The following is a 17816-nucleotide window of genomic DNA, read 5'->3' as shown; positions in this document are numbered from 1 at the left end:
ATCTAGTAGGTCCTGTGTCTGCTGTCTGAATGCACTCTTTTCCTCACTATCACAGCCCTGCTGTGGGGCATAGGCTGATTTTATGAATACAGCTGTAGCATTACACTGGAGTCTGATTGCCATGCATCTGTCATTAATTCTGATGACATCCCTCACTGTCTTTTGAAGCGTCTCCCTCACCATTTCTAGCCTGTCCTCCTCCTGAGTAGTAGACTCTGGATCCCAAGCCAAGTGGCTTTGCTGCACTGCCCTTCCATCTTCTCTACTGGATACAGAGGATGTCCAGCCTCCACCTTACCATCATGCCATCCACTTCAATGTCTCATCCTGTCAAGTGTACCTACATTGAGTGCAGCAATTCTTATTTCATGTTTGGCAGGTTGACTGGTTTTATGTTCAGCTTTTGCTCAACAGAGCTATCCCAGGTAACCCAAGCTGGGCAACTTAGGCAAGTACATAAATCTTGAATGGCTAAACATCAATCTCAAAAGATTGAAAGCCAAAACACCAAAAAAGAAAATATTTACTTTTTTGCAGGGAGGGCAATCCCCTCTGCTCACCCCCGTGTGGGAGGCTGTGCCCTGCACACCCCATGCTAATTATATGTGTTTCCAAAGGTCAAACATTCCGCTTATGCTGTGCTGATGATTTCATACGAAGGCAGAAACATGCATGTCCACAGCTAGAGGGGGTTGGCTTTAATGGCCTGAAATTGTCCATAAATAGACTTAAAATGAAAGTAAAAGAAAAAGTCATGGTCATTCAGAATTGCCATTTAGCTGAAACACCTGTTATCCTTACAGGGTGATTTGCATATATCCCATGAGGCCTCTGATGCAAGAGGTTTAAGGTATCACACAGTTAGAAGTCTAGCTTTGCTAGATTTTTCTTTTTGTGTTTTTTAACCAGTTGGTTATGTGTGTGACCATTTTACTCTTTGTTTTAATATATAACAATTCCAAGATCACTTTACAGTGGGAAAAGGGCAAATTCCCCAATCCCTGCTGCCAATATTCTCACATGGCCTTAAATCTGGCAGTGATCAAATGAGTATGGATCACTTCTACCTGTAAAAAAAAGTTTGACATTGTGAATATTTGATTATATGGAGTGTTTCTGCAATATTTTATATGCCCTACTAATTATCCATTTTTTACAGCAAATTCTGCTATAGACTCAACTAAACATACTGTTGAAGTGGGTCTTTCATTTAATAATCTTCTATCCCTTTCTCTTTGCCTATACCCTATTATCAATCCCTTAGCCCCATCTCACTCTATTACCATTCCTTGACTAGTTATTTGCTCCCTCCCAAAAACTTGGTTCCTTTGCCAATTTGCTCCAGTAAATGTTAGCCATATCATGCCCACTTTCTATAGCCCTACTTGCAATCATCCATATTGGTAAAAGCTTCTTTCTCTATTTCTGTGTTGGCTTAGTTCTTAGAATACTTTTTACTATTTTATGAGTATAATATTCTGCATGATTGTTATTATTTTCCTTAAGGACCTGCATGCAGAGTTCTGCTTTATCTTTACTTCCCAAACTCCCTCTCTCCTTTCCTCTTTCATCAGCCATTTTGACATAATCTTCTGCTTGTATTATGTGTATGTGCCTTAACACATACTTACCTAAAATACCCCTTCAAACCAGGTAATCCTGAACCACCTTGTTCTATGGGAAGGATCAAGTTATCCCATTTAACACTTGGCCTCTTCCTTGCCAAATAAATTGATTTAATCTTTACTAATTATGGTCCACGGCTTCTACTCTGGGTGATAAAAATGTGCCTGACCTGTATATAAAACTAAAGGGACTAGAAACATTTTCACTGCTTTTATCTTCCTATCCATATCCACAATGAAGAGCTTACAATTTGTTTTTATTTTAACTTCCAGTTTCTCCATTTTGTATTACCTTTTGTTCAGTCTCTTCCAGCACATCCTTAGCTGCTATAATAGATTTGTCTCTCAAAAATTCTAGAGAAATGCATTCATAGACAATTTCTTACCTATCTACTTTAAGAAACTCTCCTTACCCCCCTCAACATTGATTTAGACCTCACCACAGCACATCCACAGCCCTTCTACCTTTCACCCCGACTATAGCAGAGATAACAATAAAATGGTGTCATGTCTCTTCCTTGAAGTCTCAAAAGATTTTGACAATGTATTCCACCCTAAGCTCCTCTCTAAATGAACTGAACTAAACCTCACCACTTCCATCATTCTCTGGTTCCCTAGTTATCTTAACAGATGGCAATCTGTTAGAAGGCAGGCTTCCTACTCACTCTTCTTACCTGTCCAAACAGGTGGCCCCCAAGAATCCATTCTAGGTCCCTTCTCTTTATTATTTTTACTAACAATCTTCACTCCACCTGTAGCTCCTCATCTCTAATCCAATACACTGATGATTCTACTCTTGTCACCCTCTCCGGTAACCCTACTGACCTTCACTCCCTCACACAGACTTCTTTTAACACCATTGAACACTGGTTAATCGATAACCTAGTCATCCTTAACCCAAAGAAAACTAAGCTTCTTCTTTTCCTTCCAAAATCTATGCCCAACCTTAAAACTTCTTTCAGTCTCTCTTCCCTAGACAACACCATCATTCATGCTGACTCCTTTACTAAACGTGTAGGAATCACAATCAACGGTCAATGGAAATTTGACTGTCATATCCAGCAATCCATCAAAAAGACCATTTAAAAAGTAGGTTTACTGTATAGACACAAAACTTCTTATCCACCACCTCAAGGACCTTACTTACCCAAGCATATCTCCTCCCCTGCCTACTATATGATTCCCCTATTTTTGCACATATACAAACCTTTTATCTAAACTTGAACAAACTTACAACCAGATAGCCAGATTTACCTGTAATCTCCCTTACAAATGCCTCACCCTTAAACAACTACAGTGGCTCGAATTCCCTCAACTACTCCAACTTTCACAGCTACAGATGGCACATTCTCTACTTTAAAAACTTGCAGACTATCCCTCCCTGTCCACCCACCTATCCTTTTACAAACCCACACAATCTCTCAGAGCTGACCAATTGCTACTTAACATCTACAAACCTAACAAAATTATAGGCAGATTATTTTATAAATGCTCCATAGCTCAAACTTGGAACAAACTCCCAACTAACATATGATATCCAATCTTCATTCCTTTTCAAAAAAGAATTGAAAAACTACCTTGCTAACTCTCCCTCCTGCACCTGTCACCACAATACCTAATTTTCTCTCTCCCAGTAGTCAGACTACAATAATTCCCTCCATACCTTTATGTAACTTTGTAATCACTAGTCTTATGGACCCTTAGCTACAGCACTGAGCATTTTTTATACTTTAATCTCTTCTTTTACCTCCTCCTAGGTACTTTATTTTCCCATTCCCCCTCTCTTTTCATAACTCATTCTCTTGCACTATCTTTCCTGTCCTCCACACTCCTTTCCTCCCCTGTATTTTAGCTCTTCTATTTAATACTTCTTCTTCCTCTCTACCTACTTGGACTAGAGATTCAAGTTGCTTTTAGGTTTTATCTGCTTTCTATTAATCTCTTTCATTCCTTATGCACCATTTTTAGGCCCTTGTTTTTGTTTCCAAGCTCTACCTCTGTCAGTTCATAGCTGTACGTTTGCTGAATGTTATACTCTTGTCAATTTCCACTAAGGCATAAATGTTTTCTTCCTATGTGTTTTCATATTCAGTTTACTTGTAATGTAACTTTGTTATTGTTATTTTTATTTTATCATTTGTTTTGAAGCTTTTCTCCTTGGGTCTCCACTGAAAATGGGCCCCCAGCCCAGTGGACTAACCCGGTTAACAAAAGATAAATGAATAAATAAGTTACCATTGCAAGTCAAAGACGGTACTAGTTTGGCTACCTTTAAAGCTAGTAGTGGTGATTGGCTGGGTATACACAAATGTGTACCATGGTTATCATGTGCAGCCCTGCTCAGTTTGCGTTTTAGCACTATTAAGTGCTTGAAACGGGTGGTCCGAACTTTTGATTGTATTTGTTTAAATGTACGTGTGGCTAGATATTTATGGTTCTCATGATCACCACTTGTCCAGTATTGTTTCTTTGTTCCTATAAATTCATGAAATTAACTACAGAAAGGCTGATTTTATTTTCAACTCCAGAGTGATATTTCACATTAATGTACTGCAGAAAGCTGATGATGATGATAATGCCACTGGTGACCTTTGTAGCACCCCACTGGTCTTCACATTCTTGCTAGCCAGGTAACACTACTGCTACACATACAAACACATACACACACACACAAACACACACGCACACACGCACACACACACACACACACACACACACACACACACACACACACACACACACACACACACACACACACACACACACACACACACACACACACACACACATGCTAAGAAAAATAACTCATCATTTTATTTATTGACCAGGTTAGTCCCGCAAAGATAGCACCCTCTTTTCAAGGGAGGCCTAAGGTGGCATTTATACTACTGGGGAAAATTTGGCCAGGGGAACTTCACCTACTCTTCTTTGATAGGTGCCATGGGACTTTTTACATCCACCTGAACTACAACCAGTTCAAGTAGATGGGGCCTCAGTTTAACATCTCATTTGAAGGTTGTTGCCTTCAGGAGTGCAACACCCCACTTATACTGCACAGCAGTATTGGAGTGCAGCACCCCACTTATACTGCACAGCAGTATCGGGAGTGCAGCACCCTACTTATACTGCACAGCAGTATCGGAGTGCAACACCCCACTTATACTGCACAGCAGTATTGGAGTGCAGCACCCCACTTATACTGCACAGCAGTATCGGAGTGCAGCACCCCACTTATACTGCACAGCAGTATCAGAGTGCAGCACCCTACTTATACTGCACAGCAGTATCAGAGTGCAACACCCCACTTATACTGCACAGCAGTATCGGAGTGCAACATCCCACTTATACTGCACAGCAGTATCGGAGTGCAGCACCCCACTTATACTGCACAGCAGAATCAGAGTGCAGCACCCCACTTATACTGCACAGCAGTATTGGAGTGCAGCACCCCACTTATACTGCACAGCAGTATCAGAGTGTAGCACCCCACTTATACTGCACAGCAGTATCGGAGTGCAGCACCCCACTTATACTACACAGCAGTATCAGCATTCGGTCTGCCTGATGTAAATGCTACAAAACATGCAGTGAGCCATTGGCCATAAACAAATACATTTATGTACTGTTGTAGGAAGGATAAATGTAACCGTTGGCTGTGGGATCAGAAATACCTCAAGAGTGGATTGAATGACTGAAAATATGTGGCATTTGTGGAAAACAATGGTTTTGTCAATAGATGGTAATGGCCACCTACCTAGATGTGATCATAGTTCTGAACCTTGGAGCAAACAAGATGCAGCATTGTTGTTATTGAGCTAAATTTTATCTACAGTATCTGAAGTTTAGGATTTCTCCAAATTTAATTGTAATTTAAAGATGCAGAAACAGATACATGTCTTACTCCCTTTTGCCAGTCAATGGTTGTGTTTCATTCTTTTTATGACTTTCCGATTTAAAGAATACAAAGGGGATAACTCTATGCTACTTGCTTTTTCATTTATCAAGGGACTTGCCAAAGATGGTGCCATGTGGAATTATCTGAACCATCTGAACCATGTGACTGACTGTAGTAGCTTCCTGTGTGCTGACAGGCGTGAACTTTATGGCTACCTATTGAAATTCTGAAATTTGTAATTGCAAGCTCCCGAATTATGAAAAAATTTCAAAAAATACAGAAGAATAATGAATGGCAAACATTGCTGTTTTCTTTTAAAGTTGTTTTTTGCAGTGGGGCTAGCCTCCTGCAACCCCAATGTGGGGTGCAAGCCCCTCACACCCCATGAACTTATATATACCAAATCTAAGACTACCATATCCTGGAGAAATGTGAATGCACTGAGAAAATCCAGTCTCAGGCTTGATATATGTATGTCCACATTTTTGCCCATTTAGTCTCGCTATTCTGGGGCTCACAGTTATGAGTCTCACAATATCAAACAGTTAGCACACCTAACCTGTACACCAATGATTGAGTCTCACAATATCAAACAGTTAGCGCACCTAACCTGTACACCAATGATTGAGTCTCATAATTTCAAACAGTTAGCACACCTAACCTGTACACCAATGATTGAGTCTCACAATATCAAACAGTTAGCACACCTAACCTGTACACCAATGATTGAGTCTCACAATATCAAACAGTTGGCGCACCTAACCTGTATACCAATGATTGAGTCTCACAATATCAAACAGTTAGCACACCTAACCTGTACACCAATGATTGAGTCTCACAATATCAAACAGTTGGCGCACCTAACCTGTATACCAATGATTGAGTCTCACAATATCAAACAGTTAGCGCACCTAACCTGTACACCAGTGATAAATAACTAGTCAGTATGATATGCTTTACTTGAAGGAAAAGCAAATCGCAGAAAAAAATGCAGCTGCTGGAATAAACATTAAGTTCCATTTTGGCCCTAGTATAGTTTCCCTACTGAGTGAACAGGTCTATCTTTTACCTTTTATTTCCACCCCTCCTTTATGAGTATTCAGAATGGACTTAGCTGTTCCTTCTCTTCCTTTTTTTCCCAAAAATTTCTTTATTTCAATTTTCTTTTTTCAAATAATAACAACAATACGGTAACTCAAAAACACAAATAAACAATACAAATACCTATCTAAAGAAAACAGACAACAATCTTGTTCCGAGAAAATAATACATATATATATATATATATATATATATATATATATATATATATATATATATATATATATACACAATATATACACAAGAAGTCACTACATCATCAAGTAAAGTATGAGAATTCTTATGTTCATTTGGTCTCATAAGGGATAGTTAGAATGGGGATAGTCTATATGTTGTTGTTGTTGTTGTGTCTTTTGGCTTTTCCCAGTTAGGGGTCGCCACAGTGGAACTCCGGTCCGCTAATGATTGGTAGTTGATTTTTACGTGCCGAGTTACCAGCCCTGACGCACAACCTTCAACGAAGGTACGCCCATTCACACATGTCTCCACACAGATGATGCTCTAGCTGAGAATCGAACCGGACAGCATCTTACTGTGAGGGATAGTCTATATATAAAGTAAAAATAGAAATTTAACCATTTATTTGTATGTTTAGGGAAAATATTTGTTACACATATACTAAGAAAAGGGAGAAGATGCAAGAAAGTCTGATTATACTATTCTTATTTAAAGGTTAGCTTTTCATGACAATTTGTAGGCAAATTTTATTTGTCAAGAATTATATCTAGCAAGTAACCCCAATATTTTTGATAATAGCGTTTGTTTTTTGTTTTTGAATAAATTAATTTGTGAGATGAGATATATTTGATAGCAAGATTGCTAAAATTTTCCCATGTAATTGGTGACATGACATTCCAATTCTTTGTAATAAAGAATTTAATAAGGGCACACATCGTAATAAAAACATGTTTTAATATTTTTGGGAGTTGATTGATATTAATGTACAATATAGCTGTCTCCCAAGTAAGGGTTGATTTTTCATATCCCATCTTCTCTAATCTTACTATCAAGGAACACCATAAGTTGTGTATCTTAGTACAGTTCCACATGACATGTAAAATATCAGCTGTTTGATCCGGACAATGGGGACATATGGGCGAAAAGTTAGGATTTAATTTATTTAATTTAGATAAGGTATAATATAGATGTTATTTACCATAATTTGTGTATATAACAGCTTCTTGAAAGGAATAAATGTGATTGTATTTTCAATGGCTAGTTTCTTATTTTCTTCAGTCAGTGATTGATTTTTCGTTTGCCAATAGTGTGAAAATAATAAAGAATTCTGATGTTTTGCACTCATTACAATTTTATAAGTTCTAGAAATTGTTCTCCCTTTACTTGCAAGATTTTCAAGTATTAATTTAACTAAATCTATGTTCTGTAAGTCAGTGTGTATTTGTGAGAATTTAGCATTTATAAGATGATGAAGTTGGTTAAGGATAATACTATATTTCATAGGAAGTTTGACTTCAAGTCTTATTTGCCCTGTGTTAGAGTCTTTCCATTGGTATATATCCCATATTGTGTAGTCTTTTATCAGGGGGTAGTTTGTTAGATTTACTGGTTTATTATTTATTAGTAAATTAGGATTTAGGTGTAATGGTTGTATAAGGGCAAAAGCGTCAGCTAATTGCAATGATTTCAATAATTTCCGAGTTGTAAGAATCGTGTTTTTAATTAGTGGGTGTAAATTCTTCGTGTATATGCTAGCCTGGTTTAAATTCAAGAATGGTAAGGATTTGATATTGCAGCCAAGGGATTTCAACTATTCATACCAGATTTTGGTCCACTGGGGTGTCCAAGTATTTATATATGAGTCATAGTTTATTATTTGCATTAGTCTGTATACAGTAATTATACTATAGTAAAGCTTAAAATCAGGTAACCCCAATCCCCCCTTATCTTTGGTGAGTACAAGTTTTGCATATTTAATTCTGGTAGATTTGGGATACCATAAGAATCTTGATATAGCTTTTTCCATGGCAAGGAATACGTTTTGGGGAATATTTGAAAAGGTAGCATTTAATTGAAAGATTATTCTTGGTAAAAAATTAATCTTGACAACACTAGCTTTTGACAGTAGAGACATAATAATGTTCTTCCATCTATCCATATTGTTTTGAATACTAGTCCATGTAGTTAGTAGGTTATTGTTTATAATATCTTTGAAGTCTGAAGTAAATATTATTCCTAGATATTTTATCTGGTAGTTTATTTTGATCTCACTCATAGGAAAGTACAATTCTTTATGCCCTATAGGATTGAGGGGAAATATGTGTGATTTGTTTAAATTTAAATTATAATTTGAAACTACTGAGAACTCATCAATAACTTTAAGCATTTTTGAGAGGTCAGTAGTGGGGAGTTGGAAGTATATATTTAAGTCATCAGCAAAGGTCAAGTATATAAGATTTATATTGTGGATTCTGGGAATATGATGAAAGTTTTTTTGTGAAATAAACAGAAGGAGGGTTTCTAGATAAAGATTAAGTGGGTATGGCGAAAGAGGATATCCTTGTCTTGTACCATTGGATAAGAGTATAGGGTTAGTTATAAGTTTATTTACCTGTATAGTGGTAAAAGCTTTCTGATACAGAACCTGGATCATTTTATTGAATTCTTGAGGAAAAACATATAAAGGCAGTATATTAAAGAGAAAGTGTAAGTTTACTCTATCAAAAGCTTTAGTTGCATCTACTGTAAGGGCATATCTGGGGCATTTATCCCTATTAAGTAGTCTTACAATGGTACCTAAAAGGAGGGTGTTGTCACTTGTTTGCCTGTTTGTCATAAAGCCCATTTGTTGTTGGGAAATAATAGAGGGGAGTATATTCTTAAGTCTATTTGCTATAACATGGGCTAATATCTTAAGATCAGTGTTTATGAGGGCTATTGGTCTATAATTTGCTGGATCTGTTGGGTCAGAATACGGTTTAGGAATCAACACTGTCTTTGAGTTATTTAAGTATTTGTCTGTTATACCATATTGTATTATATAGTTGAAAACTTTTAATAACACTTTGGAGATAGGTTCCATGAATAGTTTATAAAAATCCGATGTGCATCCATCAGGCCCAGGGGATTACCTTATATTAGTTTGTTTATTGCAGCTTTTATCTCTTTTAAATGTAACGGTGATTTTATGAGTTTCCTTTGATCTACTGTAATTTGTGGAAAGTTTATATTATGTATAAAGTCCTCAAATCTGTCTGTAGATGATGATAAGGGTATATTGTATAATTTCTTATAAATATCTTCAAAAACGTCCACTATGTCTTGATCTTTATATTTCACCTGTCCTTCATATTTTATTTCTTTGATCCTAGGAGGGCCACTTTTTATGTTAATTAGTCTGGCTAGGAATTTTGATGGTGTTTGAGCCCATTCTGAATATTGATATACTGAACTTAATATCTAAGAAGGAGATATTTTCTAAATAGTGTTTGTGTAATTGTTTTTGCCAATCAATTATTTTTTCCTCAAGTTCTTTAGAATATTTTTCCTGAAGTTCTAGTTCAGCAGTGTTTATTTGACACTCTAGTTCATTCTTAAGATTGTTATACTTTTTTTTGAGCCATGCAGATTTTTGAATAATAGTACCCCTGATGACCGCCTTGGTAGCCGCCCATTGTATGTCATATAGAATCTGATCGGATATAAAATCATTTTGAAGTTGGGCTAGCACATTCTGAATTTCTTGTGTAGTTTCTTGGTTTTGTATAATTTTAGGATTTAACGTCCAGGTATTGAAATAGGAAATATTTTGTTTATGAGCTTGAAAGTTTATTAAAAGTCTAATTTTGGAATGATCTGAAAGAGTTCTAGGAGATACAGCATCATTTATTTTGTTAGAAAGGAAAGCAAGAGAAATCAGAAAAGCATCTATCCTGGACCAAGTTTTATGAGTGGCTTAAAAGAAAGTGAATCTTGATATTGTTTTATCATATTGAAATTTAACATAAGGGTCAACTAGTTCAAATGTAATTCCTTCTCTTCCTTGCGCAGGAGCCGGTCCCCATAGCTAGCAGGCATTCTCATGCAAGCATCTCTAGCCAAACTCTTGTCATTAGAAGGTGAGGGTCTCTTTTTCAGTTCATAATTCAAACTTACTCCGTAATGATCACAAGGACATCATCCTGGAGAAAATGGCAATAGTGATGAATTCATTGAGCTAGTCTTTATCATTTAGCTGGACAGCTAACAAGGAAGTTACTAAAATGTATGACTGAGCCCTCTTTTAGCAAGAGAATGTAGCTTTACTTTCTAGGTGGCCTTATCACTCTTTCATGGGAGGGGCTAGGCTGCACACAGATGGCTCTAGGATGGGTACAGTGCCCTTGAGAATCTACACAGCATATGATTTTTCTGAAAAGGGTGCTGATTAGACCTAATCATTAAACCCACCAACCTGACTGCATCAAGGAACAAAGACCTTACTATATACTCCTGTTACTTATCCATCAGACACAGCTAGTGTAACTACCTATCTTCCCACATATGTAACTCAAATAATTGTTCCGGCCCTTTCCACAGGTCCTGTTTAACATACTGCATCCCCTTATGTAGTGTCTCTTTACATTGAGGTTTGAATTCCTAAAATGCAGTGTCTAATCATTACACATCTTAATTGTATCATCACAATTAAGTGTTCCTTCTATTTATTTTAACTGACCTCACTGCTTGGGCATTGTCTTTTGTGACTTTTTATGATTTTGACCAGATTATCAGAATTGTTGGTTGTAGGTGTCATATTAAGTACATTAGATCCCATAGGTCCACTTTTAATCTTTTAAAGGGTATTTTTGTAAGATTGCTTTGTTTTGATTGAAATGGTAACATCTGGCTCCTTCCCTTACTTGTGCTCTTCTATTCTGATTAAACCCCCTTTTATGTGTTTTCTTCACTTCATCATTTGTACTACCTGCATGCTGATGACCAAAAGCCGCCTTGTTTAGGAGAGTCTTCAGCAAACCAATGAGTGGCCACAGAACCGCAACATGTAGCTTATACGGATTTACTTAAAAACAGAAAAACTACACAAAAAACACTGAACAAATAAAAAACTCCCATTTTGCATGCTCTCAGACATAATGTCAGAGCATGCAAATAAAAGCAAAATGTTTTTGAGGAAGGGCAAGGCCTACATGCACCCCCACACCCAGCACTACTTACATATACCATGTCCAAGATTACATAATACTATAGGAAGGGAAAATTCCCAAACAATGGTATCATAGCAACCTCCTATTAACCAAACTGGGCAGACAAGAAAACTGTTAACATTAGTCTAAGTTTAAGAACTCTTTCTGTCTCTATACATACACAAACACACACACACACACACACACACACACACACACACACACACACACACACACACACACACACGCTCCTGTACACTGCCTAATCATTGAACTCTTCTTGTACCTTACTGGCCAAATATCACATCACTTTTGTGTTATAGTCCAGTGGTTCCCCTCTCCAAACCTTCTCAGAAGATTAAATAGTTGCTGTATTCATCTACCTTGGTTGACATTTCAATAGACCCAGACCAAAATCTAAAAATGGATTACTAGCTCTGCCAATCAACCTGGGCCTGCATAATTTTTTTAATTTTTGCTTATAACAGTAGTACAAAATTTAAAGAATATACAAATTACTGAAAATTATCCTACTTTGAAGTAATTTTGAAGCCTAAGCTGTAAAGGTAAGCTTCATATGAAAAGATCAAAAAGTTTATTAACTGGTTGTAATATAGCAGTTTAGAGATGAAGGTACTAGTTTAAAGGGGTTTCCTACTCAGTTTTACTAGATTAACCAGAAGTATATCACAGTGCTACCTTTTATTGAAATACAGCCTTTCTGGAAAGTCATTTAGTTAAGCGTTTTTCGTTGTGTAACCTCAGGGACCACAGAGAGAGTGATACTGGGTACAGGCTAAGTTTCCATTTTTGGTCAGATAGCTTCCAGTCTAAAGTATCTGACTAAAAAAACATTAATATCATTTGCCTTTGCTGACCTGGTATAGGTCCAGCTGTGTATATGTGCACCTACTGGTGTAGCAGATTTGAAAATCATATTTAAGAACAAGAACATTTATTCCAGTAAACTGTTCATGTATTTTTATCCCAGGTTGCATTCCCTTGTATGTTTTTTTACATTTGGCTTGCAATTATAGCTCTTTCTTTGCAACTAATATTAATTTTTGTCATAGCTATTGATAAAAAAATGCTTATTGTGACAGACCTGCCAGTTATAATGCATAAAATGAGTGACTGGTTGCTGCAAAAAAATACATCTGAATTTTAATATTTAACTGTTGTTTCTGTGCTTTCAGAGATGGTTATAATGCTTGGCGAGATGCATTCAAACCTACCCAAATCCTAGCAAACTTATGTAAGAAGCATGACATCCCTCTTCCTGAATACAGACGAGATGAAGTGAAAGTTAAGAATACAGTCTTCAAAATACCAAATGAAGTATTTCAAGAAGGTAATATGAATATGCAAATGATACATTCCCATCTTGCCAGTGGGTTGAGGTAACTACTAGTCTTCCAAATGACTTGCTAAGTGACTTTGTGAGAATGGACGTAGCTCTAGAAAGAAGGGTACCATAATGCTTTGAAGAAGAACTAGATCTGACTCTAGAGTCAAGGATTCCTCACTTCCTAACCATCAGAAGACAGAGAAATTCAAAGATGAGATAAATCTATTTTTACTGTTAGCCTTTCAGGTTAATTCATTATAGCAGTGCAGGTGCCAAAACAATGTATTAGGAAGCACTGTTACGTGTGTGTGTGTGTGTGTGTGTGTGTGTGTGTGTGTGTGTGTGTGTGTGTGTGTGTGTGTGTGTGTGTGTGTGTGTGTGTGTGTGTGTGTGTGTGTGTGTGTGTCTGTGTATGTGCATGTATACATGAGGGAATTCTAAGAAGCTGTGAAGAGATTCCGAAAGATGACTAAATATTTACTATTAAGGTGTGTCAACAGTTCTGTGTCTTGTAATACTTTGGCTGGATTTCTGAGAAACATATTGTTTGGGTGGTGTACTATAACTTTAAATAAAGACTGAAATGCAAACAAATACCAACCAAACTGAAGTCTGACAGTGTATTAAAAAATGTCAGTCTAAAGTGGTAGTTTGCTTATGTTTAAATAATTAAAAGAATCAACATATATATTATACAAGTTCTTCTTAGGTAAACCACTCCCTTGAGTAATTTATCCACAATTTCTCATAACATCATTGATAGCCGGGGCTCAATCAGCCTTCCATTTCCTTGAGTCAGCCTTCTTAAAAACTATCATTAACAAAAATATCAATTCACATAGACTATTTGCTACATTTGAAATATAGTTAAAATAAAATGTCACCACACTCTTTTGACATTACTTATTTTATTAGTTGCCCACACTCTTTATTTGTTAAGAAACCATCCTTTCTTAGCATCCAGGGGCAATACAAACAAACATTAACACCTGTAACATTTTGTCATATAACAAAGGAAGGTCACACTCTTATAACCATCATTCACTAATGTGTCTCAGTTCAAATATCCCCCCCTTAAGACTTTAAAACTTGATCTGCTACCCAGTGCCTGGTTAAATCATAAATTAGGGTTAATACTTCTTTCTTGCTGCTCACAACAACATCTTGTTCTTTTGAAACCATTATTATCAAAAGAAAATTCAAAGCAACTTAACCAATTTACTTTATACAACACTTATTGCTTGCTAATAAGTGTTGTATAAAGCAAACTTAACCAGTTTACGTTATATATCACTTAGTAGGCAATAATTATCTAATTTTGTACATATTTTACATTATTCTGTAACACACTCACACAGAATTTAAACATATTAACATCACATATGCAAGATAGTAGATGTAATGTCCTAAGTATAACTTATCATAAGGTATCCTTAGATATTCACTAAGGTAACCAAAATAGTGCTTATATATTCAACAGGTTCTTAGTTAAACCACTCTCTTGTTTAACTCCCCTACCATTTCTAATAACATCATTGATAGCTGACGCTCAATCAGCCTTCTGTTTCCATGAGACAGCCTTCTTAACAACTATCATTAGCAAAAATAACATTGCACTTTCTTTTTTGTAGATTGTTTGAACATCTCATCCCAAAAAGAATAATATTGTAGTCATTTCTATTCTTCTTTGTAATACCCTATTTATCAAGTATGTTACAGACACTTTACATTTATTTAATGTATGACAAGAACACAAAATTATTTCTCAAGTCCCCAAAACACCTAACTGAAATCTCTAACATACTGATTTTGCATTCAGCAACATTATATCTTCAGTTTCTTGATTCTGTTCACTGATTGCCTCCTCTGAATTATCTTCATCATAATGAAATCTATTTGGGAGGTCCATTTATTCATCCCATTTTATCTTTAAAACATCATTTCCCCTCTTGCCATAATTTTTCAGCATAAGCCTTAGCATTTTACTTATATTTCTGTTTTAAAATATTCCATTCCAGTAATGAAAAGATTTCCACCATCTATAATACACTCAACTTAGCATCAGACAATCTTCCTCAACAATTCAGCAGACATCTTTGTCTTTACCTAAGCAGTAGGAAACCAGAAATCCTTCCCTAATTTTGGTGCACCCAAATTGCCCAAGAAATATTAAGGTGCATAATCAGAAGCCATAAGTAAATGGCCACATGCTAACGTAAACACTGTAATAAAGAGTTTATCTACTCCAAATCCTATTTTAAATCTCTTCATAAAGATATTAACTATACATGATCTAGATATAAATCTGCTAGAGTAATACATTTTTTTGTGAACGGCTTCAGTTAGGCCAATGACCATAGTATGAATTCCCGATAATGTCCTTATCTGGAAGGCTTCTGTGCTATCACTAGTCCACTTCCTACTTTTTTAAGATTGGTGAATGTACTCCAGTCTCCCATAAATGTCACCGGACCATACTGTAGTGCCAAATTTCCATCATCTTAATATGAAACTCTTGAGTAGTGCCTAGCAGCAAATAAACAACAAAGATTGAAACATGGGGTAACTCACATATGCCCCTTAATTTCCACATAATATTTTTGGTCACCCTTTATAAATGCTGCAATTGAAGAGTAAGCATGAGAAATTAAAAGCATCAAGCCTCTATGTTTTACTTCCCTATACATGAGTGCAAGCCAGAGTTCAAGTAGCCTCTCCTATGTGCTTCATGTTCCTGTAAGTGGGTTAACTGTAAAAAAATATCCAAGGTTTCAGCGGTCTTAAAAAACCCAAACAACCTAAATATCTATTCATTTATAAGGTACGTGCAACATTTCAAGTAACAATGCTCATCTCTGTTTTAAAACAAAACCAATTACCTTTCACCATGAAATGTGTACATACCAAAACTACATTTATAACAAGAAATGGTTAACCAGAAAAACAAAAATCTAACACCAAAACAGACTATCCCCCACTGACCTGTTGTACAACTATTCAAAAATCAACAGCATTAAACTTATCAAACCACATCTTGTGAACTCAGTTATATGTAAATAAAGTAGAAACAAAGTTACACAGCCAAGCAGAGAAAAATCATAACTTGACAGTTATACTCCAGTAGATAGAATTACTAGGTGTCAGCTAAATCTCCCAAATGCGATTTTACATAATTCATACCCCCCCCAGCCACCTCAATGGCGGTTTTATGGAATCAGTTATTCACTGACTTGGTAGATGTCTATCAGAGCATTATCCATTGATAGATTTCCCAACAATTACACTATCTTTAACGCATGTCATGCAGTATTTAATACAATTATGTCTGCTGCAATAATATCTACAACTCTGATCAAACTGCATTTGCCATAAACATATGGATACATACAAGACCCCTATTCAACTACAACCCAGCACTCCTATCTGTACAATTTAGGACCCTTTATGTATAGTAATCATGAACCCATCAAGAGACAGAAAAAGGTATTTCATCTCTTGCAAGGACTTACATACTCTTAATAAATCCAGAGTACAAGTACAGTTCATATTATCTGACAATTGTATATATATATATATATATATATATATATATATATATATATATGTGTGTGTGTGTGTGTGTGTGTGTGTGTGTGTGTGTGTGTGTATGGGTCTGCTATACATGATTGCAAATTCAGAAAGCTGAAACCCATATGGCCGAGACCATACGATCGACTTTTAAATTTCGATTATGCAGAACGGGCATCGCTGTATAATACTGAATGGGAAGATTCCCATCTTCCGCACTGTAGTGTGATCTCGGATTGGTATTTTTAAATTGCAGGGGGTGTGGGGGCAACATGTAGGTAAGTTTTTGTTTCTTTTTTTTTTTTTTTACATGTTCAAAATTTCAAAAGTCGAACATATGGTCTTGGCCGTATGGGTTTCGGCTTTCTGAAATTTCGATCATGTATAGTAGACCCATATGTACACATATGCATCCATCAATGGTATGACATAGCCAGAATATTGTACATATAAACCATTATAGTGTCCAGCAAGGAGTATGATAACCCAACTGGCTGACTGAAAGTTTTAAATAATAGCTACTGCTGTGTTATTCTAGTCATAAAAATTGGAAAAGTGTCTTGTTCAGCTCATCATTTTAAAGCTTAAAATCTTTCTTGAGCTAGTACTTTCTCAGATACTGATTTTGCAATCTCTTCAGTTTCATCAGCTGCAACTCTATCAACATGAGAAGTTTCCTCTGAATAGTTAAGATTATGTTCTCTACTAACCCTAAAGGCTTCTTGTAAAGCAATAATAATCTTGAGTCACTGTCTCACAGGAAAATGCACTCTGAGCAATGCTGTCTACAAATGAAACTATCCATTTAGCCTCTACCTCTTCAGTTCTATCCCTAACATCCCCACATCTCAGACTCTCAAAGGTTCTAGAAACTATCATAAAGTTGAACCTGTGCTGTTCTCCCTCTTTGGAAACATGTTTAGACAGGGCATTACATTCAGACTTCCTTGCCTATATGATATATATGGTCTCTGATTCTCTCCCTTAGACTGCGATCTGTCTTGCCTACATAGAAACAATTGCATAAACAACAGGTAGCAAGATAAACCACATGCGTAGTCACACATGTGCCGCTGACCCTAATATCAAAAACTCTGTATCTGGATGTCTAAAATATAACATGGAAGTAGGATTTT

At 36.3% G+C, this 17816-nt stretch overlaps 1 protein-coding gene across 1 annotated transcript in view; it reads left to right on the top strand.

Annotated features, from left to right (window-relative positions):
• LOC122817026 (fer-1-like protein 4) overlaps positions 1–17816 on the top strand; it is a 1119105-nt gene that overhangs the window by 934191 nt on the left and 167098 nt on the right. Inside the window, exon 38 of the mRNA XM_044090141.1 lies at positions 12962–13116. Coding sequence (XP_043946076.1) covers positions 12962–13116 — 155 coding nt within the window. The remainder of the gene's footprint in view (positions 1–12961; positions 13117–17816) is intronic.

The sequence above is a fragment of the Protopterus annectens genome, chromosome 12.part0 (genome assembly GCF_019279795.1).
Source record: "Protopterus annectens isolate FY-2018-M chromosome 12.part0, PAN1.0, whole genome shotgun sequence".
Lineage (NCBI taxonomy): Eukaryota > Metazoa > Chordata > Ceratodontiformes > Protopteridae > Protopterus > Protopterus annectens.
The sequence above is the reverse complement of the archived record's forward strand: the minus strand, read 5'-3'. Positions and strand labels throughout refer to the sequence as shown.